Source organism: Taudactylus pleione, unplaced genomic scaffold (assembly GCF_031769625.1).
Source record: "Taudactylus pleione unplaced genomic scaffold, aTauple2 ptg000061l, whole genome shotgun sequence".
NCBI classification, from domain to species: domain Eukaryota; kingdom Metazoa; phylum Chordata; class Amphibia; order Anura; family Myobatrachidae; genus Taudactylus; species Taudactylus pleione.
In genome coordinates, this window is record NW_028284463.1 from 17,773,726 (window position 1) to 17,793,215 (window position 19,490).

A 19,490-nucleotide genomic window follows, 5' to 3' on the forward strand; every position below is an offset into this window, starting at 1 on the left:
ATGGCTATCCTTAAAACCTGGACTGTTAGTGTGCCTTGAGGACCGTGGTTGGGAACCCCTGCTCTAGGATTATGCAAAGCTTAGCGCAATAACAATGCATGATGCATCGCAATCCGGATGTGATGCGTCCCGACACTCAGCATTAGTAACGCCGGTATGCATGAAGAACACCGCCAAGGACAGCTCTCCTGGTAAGAGCTGTTCTTTGCGAATGAGCTCATCGCCCATAGGCTTCTAATAGGGTACCACCATCTGAAAATGGCGTTACCCACCACATCCAAGGCTTGGTGCCTATGAGAGACGCAGTCAAACTCGCATCTTCAGGGCTCGACCGCATTTATCCCTTTGCTCCATCCTGCCCATGGTCTTATGAATAAAAGGAAAAATGTGATATTTGGCATATGATCGTGAAAGAATAAAAACCGGGCACAACAACACCCTCACCATTCATCAAAATACAGCAGCTCTGGTATTGTAAGAGAAATACTGTATATTAATAGTAACCGACGGCCAAAAGTCAATTTGGACATACAACAATCTCCTGGTTAATATGTAATGGGAATAAATGTCAGAGAACGCACAAAGAAGATCAATATTAAAAAAAACCCTAACTTGATTAGTGGCTTGTATTTAAAATATAATGAAGGAAATGTATTTAATTAAAGATGGCCTTTTAAAGATGCATCTGTTACATTGTGATCAATAATTGCTATTGTAGCCCCTCCTGTTTTCAGTATGACTCCTGCAGGAGCTGTGAGGCCTTTTTTAAAACAATCAGACACTTGCTTTCATTATCTACAATTCATTGGTAGATGAAATCTAACTGCTGATTGGTTCAGAGCACAGTCTGCATCTAGAGCATACTGTACCTCTCAACACTGGAGGTGAGGTGATTGGGAGACATCACGGAGGGGGTGTGGCCACATCATGGAGAGGGTGCTCCTTGCGCTTAAAAGTGCTGGGCAACCCGTTCTCCTCCTCCTGTCTCCCTCCTGCCACCCTTTCACTGCTGCACGTGCCTGAGGCAGAGGCACATGGCACCTGTTCACCGCTGCACTACTATGCAGTGGACCGATAAACCTCCCTAATGCCCAATGGAAGGGACAATTCAGTCTCCAGAGCCCTCAAATAGAGAATATTAGTAGGTGTATCTATATGGAATATACCGAAATGAGCGGTTTGTTCTAAACAGGAGCATGACTGGAAAGCGCTTCATTACATACAGTATAAAGTCAACCCAGGGGTGGAATAGTGCAAACTCAGGTGAAGCCTGATGCCGCTCTAGCCATAGAAGCACCATCCATTAGGTGACCTAGCAGTGGCGTATTAAGAGAGAAGGGGGCCCGAGCTCATCCCTCGTCCGGGGACCTCTCCTCTCTCCCCGGGTCCGGCAGCGTACTGACAAAGCAGTAGACGCTAGGCACTAGTATGTGCCCAGAGTCTACTGCGCATGCTGCTGCGCCATTTTCCCAGCGATTTCCCTACTGCGCATGCGCAAAACGCTAAAAAAAATGGCCACTGCAACCATTTTCCAGGGGTTTTGCGTAGCGCTGCTACAGCCGACGCAGGAATCCGGAGTAATATAAAAAATATGGATGCAGGGTATGCGGTGAGGGTCCTCCCTTGACCCAGGGGCTTGTGTGTACTGCACGCCCTGCACCCATTATAGATACGCCCCTGTGACCTAGGCTTCCACCTAAGATCCTCTGAGGGTTGGAGGGAATGAGGGGATTTGCTAATTATTGGTGGACCATCACCTCTGCACCACCAGCAGGGCCAGATTAAGCCTTCAGGGGGCTCGGGCCACATGAGACAGGGAGGTCCACCCAAGCTTGTCAGCACCGGCCCCCTGTGTGGCTCCTCCCCCTGCACCTCCATGAGGCAGCAGCGTAGGTCCTACATACACTCCTGCAGCGGGGGCAGACTCTCAATGCTTTCATGTATATATTGTCAGTATTTGGTACACAAAAGGAACAGCTATCAGTATAGGACACCAGTACAGTACTCAAATTATTTAAAAAAACAAAACAGGTGACATTTCCTTACTCAGCGATTGGCTGATTGTCCCCAGTCCCTGCAGCAGTCCCCATCTCAGCTGCAGCCAGACTTTGGCATAATCAGTTCCATGATGCTGAGCACCAGGAGGGGGGGATGGAAGCGGAGCATGTGATGAGCTCTTCCAATCAGGGCTCAGCTCCCCGTCCCCCTCATGCGGCTCAGCCTGATCTGAGATGTCCTCTGCTCTCTGTAGTGTGATGGAGCTGCAGGGATGGACCTCCTCCGCTACCTGTGCCAGTGATGGACCTCCCCCACTGCCTGTGCCAATGATGGACCTCCCCCGCTGCCTGTGCCAGTGATGGACCTCCCCCGCTGCCTGTGCCAGTGATGGACCTCCCCCGCTGCCTGTGCCAGTGATGGACCTCCCCCGCTGCCTGTGCCAGTGATGGACCCCCCCCCCGCTGCCTGTGCCAGTGTTGGAACTCCTCCACTGCCTGTGCCAGTGATGGACCTCCCCCGCTGCCTGTGCCAGTGATGGATCTCCCCCGGTGCCTGTGCCAGTGATGGACCTCCCCCGCTGCCTGTGCCAGTGATGGACCTCCCCCGCTGCCTGTGCCAGTGATGGACCTCCCCCGCTGCCTGTGCCAGTGATGGACCTTCCCCCGCTGCCTGTGCCAGTGATGGATCTCACCTGCTGCCTGTGCCAGTGATGGACCTCCCCCGCTGCCTGTGCCAGTGATGGACCTTCCCTCGCTGCCTGTGCCAGTGATGGATCTCACCTGCTGCCTGTGGCAGTGATGGACCTCCCCCGCTGCCTGTGCCAGTGATGGACCTTCCCCCGCTGCCTGTGCCAGTGATGGACCTCCCCCCGCTGCCTGTGCCAGTGATGGACCTCCCCCGCTGCCTGTGCCAGTGATGGACCTCCCCCGCTGCCTGTGCAAGTGATGGACCTCCCCCGCTGCCTGTGCCAGTGATGGATCTCCCCCGCTGCCTGTGCCAGTGATGGACCTCCCCCGCTGCCTGTGCCAGTGATGGACCTCCCCCGCTGCCTGTGCCAGTGATGGACCTCCCCCGCTGCCTGTGCCAGTGATGGACCTCCCCCGCTGACTGTGCCAGTGATGGACCTCCCCCGATGACTGTGCCAGTGATGGACCTCCCCCGATGACTGTGCCAGTGATGGACCTCCCCCGATGACTGTGCCAGTGATGGACCTCCCCCGATGACTGTGCCAGTGATGGACCTCCCCTGCTGCCTGTGCCAGTGATGGACCTCCCCGCTACCTGTACCAGTGATGGACCTCTCCCGCTACCTGTACCAGTGATGGATCTTCCCCCGCTGCCTGTGCCAGTGTAATGGCATATTGTTTAATTTATAAAAAGCAGTGGGAAACAGGCAGGGGGAGGCGTCCCTGAGGGCGGTGTGCCCGCGGGTACTTACATCCTGCCCCACTACTTAATCTGGCTCTGACCTCCTGCATCCATGGAATTTACGCCAGTGTATAATATAAACTACTATATCTTGTATATCTTTATTACAGCCATTCCTGATATCCAGTAAAGCCGCCCTTACACCACGCCATGCTCCAGCTTCGTACTGCCTTCCTCTTGGTTATTGACTGTTTCAGATGGAGCAGCCAATTGTAATACAGTATAAACGGGTTGGATCTGACAACTGCACTGTGCGCTGGGTTGTCAGGAGACATTGTAAGCGACAGACAGCTACGTACAGTAGCTGGTGAACATTTTGGGGTAATGAGGGATACTTGGCGGGATGCATCAAGCATCGCATTCTGTATGTGATGCATCCCGCCAGTCATCGCATGCCGGCGTCAGGGGGCCCGTGTGCAGTCTCCGACACGGGCCCCCTCCTCTCCGCCCGGCGGCCGGCAGCGCACTGAGTTGTGCGCGGCCAGCGCCGGAGTTATAGACTCTGGGCACTAGAGTGTGCCCAGAGTCTATAGTGCAATGCACAGGTAACTGTGAAAATGGCTGCCACGGCCATTTTCCAGTCGTTTTACAGCACCGGACGCCCGCGCCAACGTGCGACTCCGGAGAGGTAAGTAATATTATGGGTGAAGGAGGCGGTGCGGGGCCCCCCTGGCATCCATTATAGATACGCCCCTGGCCGGCGTTAATAATACCAGTATGCATGAAGAAAATCGCAAAGGACAGCTCTCCCGATTAGAGCTAACCTTTGCGAGAGAGGGACTTCTGGGTTTGTGACCTAAAAGTCCCTCTGTGCATGCATCGTATGACGCGCGCGCCGCCGGCGGGTGCTGGGAGGGATCCAATTAGATCCCTCTCACAGCACTTAGCGGAAAGAAGCTCATAGGCTTCTATTGGGTAACGCCATCTAAAGTTGGCGTTGCCCATCGGGTCCAAGTTGCTTTCCGAAGCTTGGTGCATATCAGAAATGCGCTGAAACCCCCGAAAGCGGCATTTTTCGGGGGTTTGACCGCATTATTGATGTTAGCGCATCCCGCCCAATGACTGAGTAAAAATAAGGCTAATTTATTAAATTGTGTAAGAACATTTATTGCCAGGGTGAAAGCAAATATCGGCACCATAATTTGATTTTTAAATGTAGTAAAATGTGCACATCACAGTTATTCGAAGAGCAGCAAACTAATATGTCTTCAAAAAGTAATCAGCATTTATCTCCGTGGCCTGGAACCCCATTTGTGAATGTGTGCTAACACCATAGGAGGCCTATAGCACTAAAGACTGTCAGGGAAAATAATAATAATTGCTATATATCACTGGGGGATGGCTCTGGAATTAAAAGGGATATTAATGCCATGGAATAAAGTAATCTTGCGATGCTTTATATAAGCAATTATATTTCTTAGGATGCTGTGTGTTATACAGTATATGTCAGCGGTCTGCACTTGTGGATAAAGCAGCCATGCCTGTCCAGCTAATATATATGTACACAGTGCTTGATTCATGTGTCCCCAATTAGGGGCCTTTTAGGAGAAGAAGGGGGTGTTAAATGGGCGTACAGTGGGCACCCCTATATCTGCTGCCTGCGGTGCCATCTTTACAGTGATGCCTACAGAATGATGGCACACGTGCCTGAGATAGCAAGGACTCTGGCACAGTGTTAGAGGCTTTGGCATCTCCCGTAGCAGTGCCATTTTTCTGAAGCCATAGCCAGACAGATGGCATGCCAGCAGCAAGTATAAGGAGAGGAAGGCACCGCATGGCATAGTGGTGAACTCGCCTTGGATGCATGGTGCGAGTCGCGGTGTCCCCCTTGACTATGACCCCGTGTGTACCGCTCACACCAGTGTCCTGAATGTGCGACTCGGGGGTGTCTGTTTAATAAGGCAGCCCAGTTACTGCTGTAAGCAGAGATGTGGGCGCAGATCCCCGTGTTTTGGTTTTGTTTCTAAATCACCATTGGGTTTTGGCAAAACCACCCTCAAGTGTTTTGGTTTTGGATCTGGATTGTTTGATTGATTGATTAAAACAAATAAATGAATTAATGTAACTTGGACCTGTTTCTGTTCCTATAGTAACATCAATAACATTCATTTCCCGCCATTTCCAGTCAATTTTGACCACCTCACAATATTGTTTTCACCCATATTGGCCAAAGGCTGCAGCGAGCTGGCTGCCTAAACTAAGCGACAGTGGGCCTGATTCATTACGGATCGCTACTGAGATCGCAGCTGTGATTACGCACGCAGACCCACTGCGAAAATATGCTAATGTTTGCAATCGCAATGCAGTCGCAGCCTAACATAAGGACACCCACTTCCTTTTACTCACATCCGTAATACTTTGCAAGTCAGTGGAACCATCGGTAACATCGAGTACCATCGGAGTCTCACGCACACTTGCACAAGGTCTGACCTTATTCAGAATTTGCTAAAAATCATAGCACGCAGTGAAAGCTCAAGCTGCGTAAGGCATCGCAGTGGCTAATTTATGCACGCCCCTGTAACGGCGTTCAAATGCACTGACACGCCTGCGTTTCCCCGACCACCCCCTCTCATACACCCCCAAACGGTCACTACCTGTCAATCACACTGCGATGTGTCTGCGTGGACACTGCAATCGCATGCATGCGTACTACGCAACAATCGTCCGTCTGCGTGTGTAATCGCAATAGCAATCGGTACTGAATCAGGCCTAGAGAGCGGCACAAACACATGGCAGTGACAAACATTACAGCACATCCATGAAAAACAATTGTAAGCAAATGCAGCGCACTTCAAGTTCCCGTCTAACAAACATACACAAGAGCCTGTTTTGCAGGTGCTAGCTAGTGTCTGACAAACAACATACACAGGGCCTGATTCACCACGGAACGCAACTGCGAATGCAATAGCGATTGCGCACGCAGTTCAAATCCATTGCTATCGCTTTGCCACCGCTGCACTACATAAGGACGCCCACTTTACCTTACATCCGTAAAGTTTAGCAAGACTGCGAAAACATCGGTTCAATCGAGTACCATCGCAGTCTCACACACACTTGCACAAGCATTTTTCTACTGTGCATTCGCCAAAGCCGCCCTGCGCAAGCGCTGCAATGGATTAGACACAGAGGCCCTGATTCAGACCCGCTCGCTCTGAATCAGGGCCCTCCTTCCTAATTTTTTGAGCAGCCTCCTGGCCGCTCGTATAGCTGTGGGTGACCACCCACAGCTATAGCGAGCGGCCAGGAAGATGGTCGTGATGGTCAAGACCATCGCGACCATCGGGCTTGCGACGAGACCCTTGTGGTAGGGTCTCGTTGCCGCAAGCTCTGGAGTGCTTTCGGCTCTATCAGAGCTGAAGGCACTCCCACTGACATCACTTGTGATGTCAGTGGGGCGCTGGCCCCAGACGGTAGGCGTTCTCATGGGAACGCCTCCGTCTGGGCAGCCATGCCCCCGGCACGCCCACCAAAGGGGACTTGCTGTCACTCACCATCGACAGAAGGCCCCCTTTGGTACGAGACCCGGAGCGACGGCTTGCCCGTCGCTATCCGGGTCTCGTGCATGCGCACGACGGAGCCGGCTCCGACGTGCTCATGCACACTGGGCCAACATCGACACGCTTGCAAGCGCTCGCGAGCGGGTCTGAATCAGGCCCACAGGACGCAGTGAAGATTTATTTGTAAAGTGAGTGAGGGTAGTCAGCATTTGGAGAAAGTAATGGGGGGTGGATACAGAAACGCAGGTGTGCCGGAACAGTTTTCTGGGTGTGCACTAGTGAGCCTCTGTGAATTCGTACGTAGCTGGAGAGGCTCCGGCGTCTTAGGTGAGATGGACGTTCTGATACAGCATAGGTTTGTTCAGAAGTTCGGTGTGTGACCGATGTTCCTGGTGTTTCGTCTTTTGTGCGTAAGTGGTGGATGTGAGGTGCCGGAGGTGGCCGTCTTTGTGCGCAAAACATCAGCTAAGGAATTAATATATTTTCGCAAGCCCGTAGCGCCCGTATTAGCAGTTGTGCATGGACTTTCATAAAAATATAACAAATTGCTTGAGCCGGGTGCTTCTCCGCTCATCGGAAAACATAAAATTCAGTACGATTAGTTTCCTTTATTCCTCCAGTCAGAAGCCGAAGACACTGCTTTGTTTATGAACCAAGGGCTGTATGGGTTGGCAGCAGTTGCTGGTGTTAATTACCATGATGCCTTGCTTGCTGGCACTTGCACGGAACGGTTGATTTGCGACCTTTGCTGACATTATGACTAGTCACTTTCTGAAATGTCAGAAGAATGACATTTAAATGAAAGATACACAGAGTGTAGCATTTCAGGCATCCTGGGCGGAACGTGCGCACCAGTGTAGGACTCCACAAACCGTCATGCTTACAGGTATATTCTGCGGGATTCGAAGATGAAGGACTCCCTTCAGCCAGTACGGCGTCAGCCAGTATCTCAGGGAAACACGCTTCAGCTTCTGTTCTGAGAAGCATTTTTAGGCTGGACACACATTAGCCGATATGTAGGCAATATGTCGTCCGATCCGGCGGATCTTGTGACACATCGTCAACATCGGCCAGGGTGTATGCACTACCAAGCGCGCTCTGTTTGGTTGTCAGTCGCATCATAAGGTTTTGCCCTACATGCAGCTCAATCTGACAACGCCACTGACGCAGGATGCGGCTGATGCCGACATATCGTGCGGTTGGGCACCGGATCGTGTAATGTGTACCAGACGCCCGATTTGACGGCCCGTCGGTGGTGCGGTCGTCCGCGCAGCGCTGGGTACATACTGTACATCGCTAAGTGCATACCCAGCTTTAGAGTTAGGAGCTTATCTAGCAAAAGGGTTCTGGTGGCCACAGAATGGACAGTTGACGTATTCTAAGAAAAAATTTTTATTGAAATTTGTCACCAATAAATTCCCAAAATCTGCTGTTTTACAGAGATATGACTGAGTAAACTTTATATTTCCGGTTAGAAATGTTGAAAGGTATTTTCTGTGGGAAAGGCAGAGTTGTCACCTAGTTGAGGCAGCCATTTTGTTGGCTACACCAAGGTTCAGTCTCTCGTTTCACAGTGACATCACAACATTAATGAGGACGCAATCGCTGTCACTGTCCTAATGAATTCACAAGCTGTGTTTCTATTCACGCGGTTTCAGCCAATAAAATGGCTGCCGCTTCTCTGTCTTTTGGCTAATGTCATGTGTATTAGCCGTTGTATCCCGGAGGGACTGGTCGCCTCTCTGATGATTCGAGAGCAGTTTGCATGGAGCCCAAGGTGCTGCATACACCCTGTAAGAACAGGGCCCATGGGTGCCAGAATATAATATCCACTAGCTGCAAGGCTGGGGAATTACACCACTTTCTATTTTATATTTATTTAGGTCTAAGGGGGAAATGCATCAAGCTTTATATAGGGTTAGGTCTAGACTGTACAGGGCTGATGGCCCTGTGACGTCAAACCCACGTGACTCGGCCTGAAAGGGGGAGGGGCGGGGATGGTAACGGGGGACCAAAAGTGTCCCCTCGCGGGCTCGCTACGCTCGCCACGCTTCGGGCACGGTGGCTCGCTGCGCTCGCCACGCTTCGGGCACAGTGGCTCGCTGCGCTCGCCACAAATATATATTCCCCCTCTATGCCCAAGTGGATGGTAACGCAGGAGCGGTCCAGCCTCCTGCAGCGGTCACGTGGTGTCTACGTCACAGAGGTCCTTTCTCCAACTTGGAAATAGCAGCAACCCTTTATATAGAGTGGAGAAGTGGAGAGTGGAAATTGCCCATAGCAAATCAGCTTCTAGCTAGCATTTATCAAGTACATTCTATAAAATTATAGGTAGAAGCTGATCGGTTGCTATTGGCAACTTCTCCAATTGTCCAATAATTAGAAGACTTGATACATATCTCCCTTAGGGCTCTATTTATTAACATTATTTTTACTAAAATAAAGTGAAAAAGGGTGTTTTCACACCCTTTTCACATTATTTTAGTTTCACCTGTAGTTATTACAGGGCAATTGGAGTAGAATTAGTAAAATTCTACTCCAACCCCCAGTATCACTTATTTTTAGTAAAGCAGATCGCATTTCCCATAATTGTAATGGGAAATGTGATCCGGCCATAGTTACTAAAAATAAATTGTAAAAAAAATACCGGTGGAAGCCCTGTGATAATAACTCCACCTGGAGGTGGCGTTATCCAGGGTCTCCCCCGGTTACCGGGCTCCCACTCTGCTCTAACGGGGAGAGCAGAGCCGGGAGCCGGTACCAGTAATCAGCTGTGTGGTCTAAGCAGACCGCAAGCTGATTACTGTAAAAAAAATAAAAATAAAAAAATTAAACATTTTTTTTTTTACTTACCTTAATCCAGGGACCGGTGATGGCTCCTCTCCGGTCAGCTGGTCTCCCATAGTACACTGGGGCCCGGTCATCAGGTGATCGGGCCCCAGTGCAGTATGGGAGATCACCTGATCGGGAAGCCCGGAGAAGATCACCGGAGGCCAGGAGGTGCAAGTAAATGTAATTAAGGGAGGGGGGGTCGCGGGGGTCCTCGATCGCGGGGGCGGGGCTTAGCACCGGGGCGGGGCTTAGCGTCGGTGGGGGGGTAGTAGCGGTGGTCGGTCGGCGCATGCTCTTAGTCGCGGTATTTTTTCTGAATATACCGCGACTAGAGTGCGGATGGGATCCGCAGGGACAGAGCTTTATCGCAAGCTCTGTCCCTGCAAGGGATTTATAGTAAATCCCTGTGATATTGCCTGAATTCGCAATGCGAATTCACTCGGTAATATCACACTACAATCCGCATTCAATGTGCGGATTGTAGTAAATAGAGCCCTTAGGGTTCTATTTACTACAATCCGCATATTGAATGCGGATTGTAGTGTGATATTACCGAGTGAATTCGCATTGCGAATTCAGGCAATATCACAGGGATTTACTATAAATCCCTTGCAGGGACAGAGCTTGCGATAAAGCTCTGTCCCTGCGGATCCCATCCGCACTCTAGTCGCGGTATTTTCAGAAAAAATACCGCGACTAAGAGCATGCGCCGACCGACCACCGCTACTACCCCCCCACCGACGCTAAGCCCCGCCCCCCGGCGCTAAGCCCTGCCCCCCACGATCGCGGACCCCCGCGACTCCCCCACCCTTCATTACACTTACTTGCACCTCCTGGCCTCCGGTGATCTTCTCCGGGCTTCCCGATCAGGTGATCTCCCATACTGCACTGGGGCCCGTTCACCTGATGACCGGGCCCCAGTGTACTATGGGAGACCAGCTGACCGGAGAGGAGCCATCACCAGAGGCCCGATCACCGGTCCCTGGAGTCAGGTAAGTAAAAAAAAAATGTTTACTTTTTTTTTTCTTTTTTTTACAGCAATCAGCTTGCGGTCTGCTTAGACCACACAGCTGATTACTGGTACCGGCTCCCGGCTCTGCTCTCCCCGTTAGAGCAGAGTGGGAGCCCGGTAACCGGGGGAGACCCTGGATAACGCCACCTCCAGGTGGCGTTATTATCACAGGGCTTCCCCCGGTATTTTTTTACAATTTATTTTTAGTAACTGTGGCCGGATCACATTTCCCATTACAATTATGGGAAATGCGATCTGCTTTACTAAAAATAAGTGATACTGGGGGTTGGAGTAGAATTTTACTAATTCTACTCCAATTGCCCTGTAATAACTACAGGTGATACTAAAATAATGTGAAAAGGGTGTGAAAACACCCTTTTTCACTTTATTTTAGTAAAAATAATGTTAATAAATAGAGCCCTTAGACACCCACTGGGCCCTTTTTCATGTTTTCTTGTCTCCGTATTTTTTCACAGCTGTTTGAGGGGTTTTGGGTGAGACCCTTATGGACCACTCAGCTCCCCAAGTCTGTCAGAGGCTCCTACCTTATGGGGTAGGGAGGAGGGGACGGAAGACCCAGTTACCCCAGGGAAGCTTCAGCTGAACTCGTGGACAATGAGTCTCACAAAAGCTATGTGGTCGAAGTGGGCCTGGAGACTCAGGCCATATGGCTCTGGGAGTTGGGGATGTGAAGGGACCCTCTAGCTTCAGCGACGAGGCGCCTAGACACTCGTCACCGTAAGCAGCTTTGGGAGATGGGAGGTGCAGAACCTTTTCCACAGTCTAAACACTGTAATGGGTAACTGGTGCACAAACCTCGGGCTTCAATTAACAACAACATTTAAAAAAAATTCTGACTCCATTATATCTGGCGACGGGATGCACTAGACTTTGTGTCATTTTTTTAATAACAACATTGTGTGCCACTGATTCATCAATAATTATTATATCCAGCATGTTTCTCTCTGTCGCAAAACCATGAAATGTGCCAGGAACATGGCTAATAAAGGTGACAATGACTGAATTAAACAGGATCAGTTATTCACCATCAAGTGTCTGTGCTGCCGAGTGCAAAACACAAAGCCAGCGCAGGGAGGGCAAGGAAGAGCAAGCATGTGTATTTACTATAGTAATTAGTGCCAGGGGTGCCGAGAGGGGGGGGGTGTGGTACTGATTACCCGAAGGAGGGACCCGGTACAGCTGCTGAGGGACATATGGCCATATTCAACTAGGCTGCGAAAACCCGTCGTCATTTTCGCAGGTTTGACTTATCCCCGTATTCAATTTTCCCGACTTTTCGCCAGAGTCTATGCATTGGGACCTGCAAAAAAGTAGCACCATTGAATAGGTAGTGCAGAATTGGGGTTTTGGGGTGCAGACTTCCAAAAACCACCCTGCACCCTTTGGACAGTTCCCCAAAGTTATTCTGTGTCCAAAAAAATTTAAAAATGACCACAGGAGACCCCCAAAAAGGTACTTTAATTTTGGGGGTGAAAAACAAAATTGGGGGACAAACTTCTAAACTAGCGAAATAGACTCAGGGGGGGTCCCCAAGTATGCGGCAGGTATTTTTTTGATTGCAGGTGGATTTTTCACAATTTTTAAAACTTCACATTAGCCACTTTAAAATATGCTAGTACCCATTTTCATGTACCCCAAATTTGACGGGACACCTTATTTTTCCCCCAAAAAGTTGCTAAATGCTATTCTTCATCACTTTCCCAAAGACGCTATACAGCATCTATTGAGACCGTTTAAAGACCCCACATACCTTTAGCAGGGCTATTCGGGGGTACCCATAGTGATCCCCCATGTCAGAGCATCTTTTGGGGGGTGTCAGGCTGATTCCCCGTAAAATGACAGGACTTTTCGCCGATTTCCATTTTGCCGGGTCCCGTTTTCGCCGAAATGGAAATTGAATACGGGCAATCGTGGGGACGAGCGCGATAAGTTTTCACTTCCAAAACCTCCGATGATGGCGAAAAGTCCGGCAATGGACTTTTCACCTCCAATTGAATATGGCCCCTTAGTATCTTCACTTATTTTTTTTCTGGAGAGGGCAATGCCACGCATCCTGGCTTTGGACACGCCCCCACAGTACCTCGGGCCCCAATCAGCTCTCTGCGCCCCTGGTTAGTACTACAGAGGGCTGATGTGATTATCAAAGTGTGTATACTGCAAATACAACACACTGTAAATAAATAAATCATTATCATATATTTATCCAACTAACATGACCTGCCCACAATTCTATCATCAGCGTTGGCTGCTTATTGCTGGACCTGCCTACATGTAAATTATTATATGTACATGTTCTACTGTTTTCAAACCTGCATGCAGTGACCCCTCTTTGATAATATTATTAACTCACAGGTGCACTGAATATCTTCCAAGAGCACTAAATTGCGGACATTAAAATGAGGTGGAATTTACGGAAATGCACCATTAAGGCCATTAATGTAACTCAGAATATCTCCAAAACAGCCACTTTCTGATGACACTCCTCCCAGTTTTCACGTAAGCCCACAATTTCACTAGATCCTTGATTAATTTTAGGATATTTGGGATGTAAAGTAATGGGCGGAGCTTCAACTAAATATTCCATTTGGGGGGGCCGTGGTTTGGTCACTTCTGGTTTTATATAATGCAGCTTTTGCATGTATAAGTGAGGGGAGAGTATGCAGCCATTATGTCAACTTTATGTCCATGGCAACAATCAGAATGTCGACACTAGAGTGTTGACATGGTCTAAATGTCAGCAGTCAGAATGTTGGCAATTAAAATGCCAACATGGGCATAATGTCGACAGACACAAATGTTGACAGTGATGGTTGTCGACATTCACACTGTTAACATTCTGGCAATGTCGACATTATGTCCATGTGGGCACTGTGAATGTTGACATATAACCATAACGTTCATGACGGCATTCTGAATGTCAATATTCTGGTGTCGACATTCTGATTGTTGACATTTGGTACCACACCCGTCAGGAGATATTAGATGGGAGCAGGACCGACTCGAAGGCACATTCAGTGCGTTCGGCCGGCTCCAGACTAACCCCGCCTACCACCCTCCCGCTGGTGTTTTTTGATATAAGTTCAGGGGGAGGCCCTGGGTGCTGAGAAACCTAGCAACGGCCCTGGATGGGAGAGACTGACCTATGGCTTGGTTTTTCACCCTAGGGCACTACTTATGCAATCCACACTACCACCACCCAAAGAGGCAAACAGCCAATACCCAGTCATGGTACAGTTATACAGTACAAGCCCACAAAATGGCTGCCTCCAGTACTTGGCGATGCTAAATGTGTGAAACGTAGAGAGTGATGCAGAAAGACCACATCATTTTTTATTACACCTGAAAAACACAATATGCAATACTTACTATAGGAGTTTTTACTATGAAATAAAAATATACATTTATTGTAATTGTCTATTTGTTGTTAAATCAGATGGATACAAAATGCCGCTAAGCACTAGGAACATTTTATACATTTCATCATTTCATCGTCTTTTAACACGCTTCAAAGGCAGTTTGATGCCTTTCACTTACTCCACTGTCTTGCATCAGTGGCCGTGTGTTGGGAGATTTAGGGGTAAGAAAAGATGTCAGCGTTTTGATGGTTCTGTCAAAAGGATCTTTTTTTTGCTTGTGTGTCAGCCAGGAAGCAACGCGCTAGGATAAAATGTCCGGGTGTGATAGCAGCTGGGGTCACTGTGCATGTGTCTGTTGGAGATGGCATTATATACACAGACCTTTGTACAGTATGTGGCTCCTACAGTGTGTATTATGCTGCAGCCTCAGGTGCATTTATGCCATAGCCATTACCACCCACCAATTTATTCAGTTGGGGAAGGAGGTGTGTTCGCACTTCCAATGCGCTGGAACGGCCCCAAGCCCTTTGCCCTCACCTAAAAGCTACTCTTGAATGCAGCATGCACTGTGGCAGTATATGAATGGGACAACAGGACATAGGGCCTGATTCAGAGCCGGACGCTATTTGCACTCGCTCGTTCAGAAAAAGGGGCCGGCTATTTAAATTGACCGTTCGCTCTTTGCGGTCTGTTCACGCCTCTATGTCTGAACGAGCGAACAAAACATGCGAACGTAATTTGGAAAAAAACATCCCCTGGCCGTTCGCATCATACGTCATGTCCGCTATTTATTAGATTAATCCAGCGTATGAACTGCTCGCTATTCTTGTCGTTGATTTTTCCTACCACAATCATGCGAGCAGTTCTGACTATAAAACAACCAAGTGACGTGGTCGATGACGCTGCTTTCTTAATTATGCACACCCTTAAAACTCCCGTTTTGACCGTTTGGCACGCCTGCGTTCGGATCTCCACTCCCCGTTTTCAAGCACCTTCCCCTGTTACCACCCACAAACGCCTCCTCCTGTCACTCAAAATAGCAGGCAATCGCTATTTAGCAAACACACGATTTTCGGCCGCACTGACTGGTTCGCGCATGCGTATTGCAATCCGTACGCATGCGCAGTTGGGCGAACATCGCTCGGAACGAACGAGCGTCCGCTTACGAGCGGCTCTGAATCAGGCCCATAGACCTCAAATCGGGACTGTCCCAACAAAATTGGGACATTTGGGAGGTGTGCTTCAACCATGGCAGGATCCAGCACCGTATATACAATGCTAGCTCCTAAGGCTGTATACACTGGTGATAACATTCTGCATTTAAGATGCATTTTCTATTTTTTTTTTCATATGAAGCAAGTGTAAACAGCTGGATTCTGTGATACAGTGAACGGAGATAAAGTACCAAACAATCAGCTCCTAACTGTCACTTTAAAGGCTGAGTTTGAAATATGACAGTTAGGAGCTGATTGGTTGGTACTTTATCTTCACCCACTTTATCCATACATGCCAACGCTCCCTCATTGTCAGGGAGACTCCCTGAAATAGGAGCAATCTCCCTGACTCCCTGAAAAGTCTACCAATCTCCCTGATTGCACCTTACCCCCATTATTTATCTGTTATAGAAATAAAAAACAGAGATACAGGTATATACATTCAAATAGGATCATTACTATCATTTCCCTGCATTGGTTATAAGGCATAATGATCCCTATGGCTACATGCATTTTCTGAACAGTATTAGGGGTCTATTTACTAAGCAGTGTTAGGAGACAGAGTGAACAGTGATAAGAAAGTGATAAGGTGCCAGCCAATCAGCTCCCAACTGTCATTTTTCAAACACAGCCTGTGAGATGACAGTTGGGAGCTGATTGGCTGGCACCTTATCACTCTATCTCCTAACACTGCTTAGTAAATAGACCCCTCAGCGTGTTTTCCTCAACAAATAGTTACTAACTGCTTTGGGGCTCATTTACATTTGGATGTAAGTCAGTATTATGACACGCCTCTCAGATGTAGCAGTACACGCCCACTTCACCGCTGCGCTCATAAGCGCTGCTTTCATAATCTCCCTGAAATGCTTTTCCAAAAGTAGGAAAGAATGGTTTTATTTCTTTCCAAGGGGTAAATTTACTAAGATGGGATTTCTATTTAAGAAGTGATGTTACCCATAGCAACCAATCAGATTCTACTTCTCATTTATCTAGCACCATTTAGAATATAATACCTGGAATCTGATTGGTTGCTATGGGCAACATAATTTCTTAATAGAACTCCCATCTTAGTAAATTTACCCCAAGGCTAAGTACATAGACCCCTAAGAGTCTTAAGGGTATATTTACTAAAGTACAGGTTTTAAGAAGTGGAGATGTTGCCCATAGCAACCAATCAGATTCTACTTACTATTTAGCTAGCACCTTCTAGAAGATAATAACTAGAATCTGATTGGTTGCTATGGGCAACATCCCCACTTCTAAAAACCCGCACTCTAGTAAATATACCTCTTAGTGCTCTATTCTTTATGTTAATTATTGGAGTCTGAGAGGACCCCAATAATTAACATTCCAACTTGCCGAAAGTGCTGGAGCAATTCATCATTGCTCCGGCGCGGAGACAGCGGATCCGAAAATCAGATGAAGATCGATGAAGAGTAAGTAAAAAGTCAAATAGAAAGTACGTAAACAAATGTGCACCATGTAATATGAGTTACACTGTAAGGGGCCTATTCATCAAACGATAAATGACCCGGTAACCCTGCGGAAACTCTATATATTTAGGTTACTGGGCTATTCATCATCAGGGGTCCGGTAGGACCACCTGATATTCAGCAAACTCCGAAAACTTAAAGTTTTCAGAGTCTGCTTCCGAGAACAAGCGCCATCTTCAGACGGCACTTGTCATCGGATCCCCGCTCCTTCCTATGAGAAGGAATTCCGGAGATGCGAAAAGGGATCTGAGCTGATCCCTCCACCGCCTCCTCACTACCACCCCGGCGCTTTGCGTATGCGTGACCTTGGGTCATGCATGAATATCCGGGCCGACGGGGAAGAGGTACCGTATACCTGTCAGACTCTGTCAGACTCTCAGCGGCTGCTGCTGCTCCCACTGCGGGAGCCATCTTCCGGCTCCCGCAGTGGGTGATGGGAGACACGTCGTCATGACGACGTCTCTCCCATGCAATGCGGCGGGAGGAGCAGACATCGGCGGGACCAGGAGCGGGAGTTTAAGGTAAGTGTTTATTTTTTTTTTATTCTTTTCACGTCTCTCTCTACTAGGGGGGGGGGGGGGGGACTACAGGGGGCACTACCAGGGGGCGATGACTACAGGGGGCATTATCAGGGGGCACTACCAGGGGGCGATTACTACAGGGGGCACTACCAAGGGGCATTATCAGGGGGCGATTACTACAGGGGGCACTAAAAGGGGGGATTACCACTGGGGGAACTACAAGGGGGGGATTACTACAGGGGGCACTACCAGGGGGGGATTACTACAGGGGGCACTAAAAGGGGGGATTACTACAGGGGGCACTAAAAGGGGGGATTACCACTGGGGAAACTACCAGGGGAGGATTACTACAGGGGGCACTACCAGTGGGGGATTACTACAGGGGGCACTAAAAGGGGGGGATTACTACTGGAGGCACTAAAAGGGGGGGATTACCACTGGGGGCACTACCAGGAGGGATTACTACTGGGGGCACAACCAGGGGGAATTACTACTGGGGGCACTACCAGCTGCTGCCATTTCCCACACTAGGCTTATACTCGAGTCAGTAAGTTTTCCCAGTTTTTTGGGGTTAAAGTAGGTACCTCGGCTTATATTCGGGTCGACTTATACTCGAGTATATACGGTAAGTAACGCAGTTACTTGTGTAGCTGCGTTTCTAACCGAGGAGACAGCTGCTTTTCGGAGCACCAGAGCAATGATAAATTGCTCCGGTGTCAGGTTTCCCCCGCTGCGAGCTAGATATTTAAGTATCCCTCGCAGCTAGACCATTACTTAATCACCGGGGGCCATACGGCCTCCAATGATGAATAGGCCTCTGAGAGATGTGCTGCACACTGTATGGATATTCTTAGATGGAAGTGGTGGCTTGGTTATTGGGCTGAAAATCAGTGGCGACCCAACACTATCACAGTCAACCTATATGCAGCACGGTGCCAAGACGTTGTGTTGTGCTGGAGGCAGGTGTGTGTAAGATATTCCAGGCGAGGAGGAAGTTTACATCTCAGTTTATACAGCTGCTTACAATAAGTCGAGTGTAACAAATCTGACTTTTTGGATAAAATATGCTTCACCACAACCATACATAAACACAGCCCTGGATGTGTGAAGGTCAAAAGTTCCAAGAATATTCTCTTACCAAAAGGGCCGATGGGACATTCACAGACTCTCTATCTCCAGATACGGACTCTAACAGATGTCCAAACAATGCATTATGAAGCCTTTAGTTAGCACAGAGTACTAAAACCTTCCACAGGGGAACCTTCGATGTGGGGTTTCGCTGGTCACATCGTAGGGGGGGGGGGGTCTAGGCTCTGCGTCCCAGCGCCAAGTAGAAAGAGGAGAAAAAAACTTTGGGGCTCTGTATCATCGATGGTGGAGAACCATTGGATCCCCGCTATTGATGGCAAGACCGTCTACCATAGGTTTGTTAACCATCGATGGCCGTTGGACATCTATAACCCATGTCCAGCATATAATATAGCCTTATACCCAGCAGATAATGCAAACCAAATGCCCAGCATATAATAACATAATATAATACAGACCAAATACCCAGTGCCCAATAGAGCCATAAACACCCAATATACTGTATATTACAGCCCATAATGAATCAACTCGCTTCAGACACAAGGCTGCAGTTACATATTGGATATTTTTACTGAAAAATCAATAAATGTTTAAATACATTCATCACTCTTTTTATGCAAAAAAAAAACAAAAACACTTCAACCTGGGAAAAAAAATGCAAATGGCTGTAAAACCCCAATAATAATACGTAACATTTGTACATGTGACTCAGTGGATGATTTTACCCTGTAATCAGCCCACTGGCTCTGCCTTACTGCAGCACCTGCGGCAACGCCTAGCAATCCCATCCGTCTCGCAGCGAGGTTACAGTCCTGGTGGTGTGTTTGCTCAGACACAGGCATTCATCACCGATACAAAGTTTAAATGCCTATTGCAAGTTGTTTAAAGGTTTTTATCTGCATCGATAAATCACCCTAATTGCCCAGCCAGGGAAGAGAGCGAGATGTCAGTGTGTAAACAGAAAGCATAGTCAAACAATCAGTGCAGTGCAAATGGCCTGGGGACGAGCCTTAGCAGCGGCAAAAGGTGT

At 48.5% G+C, this 19,490-nt stretch overlaps 1 protein-coding gene across 4 annotated transcripts in view; it reads right to left on the bottom strand.

Moving 5' to 3' along the window:
* The window catches only part of CACNA1H (calcium voltage-gated channel subunit alpha1 H), a 577,698-nt gene that overhangs the window by 542,659 nt on the left and 15,549 nt on the right, over positions 1-19,490 (bottom strand). Inside the window, exon 1 of one of the 4 annotated variants that reach the window (XM_088464814.1) lies at positions 19,186-19,305. The exons of the other annotated variants lie outside the window; for them this stretch is intronic. Within the exon in view, the coding sequence (XP_088320940.1) occupies positions 19,186-19,302 (117 nt within the window). The 5' untranslated portion in view covers positions 19,303-19,305. Of the gene's footprint in view, positions 1-19,185; positions 19,306-19,490 lie in introns of those variants that run through there. 4 annotated transcript variants of the gene reach the window in all.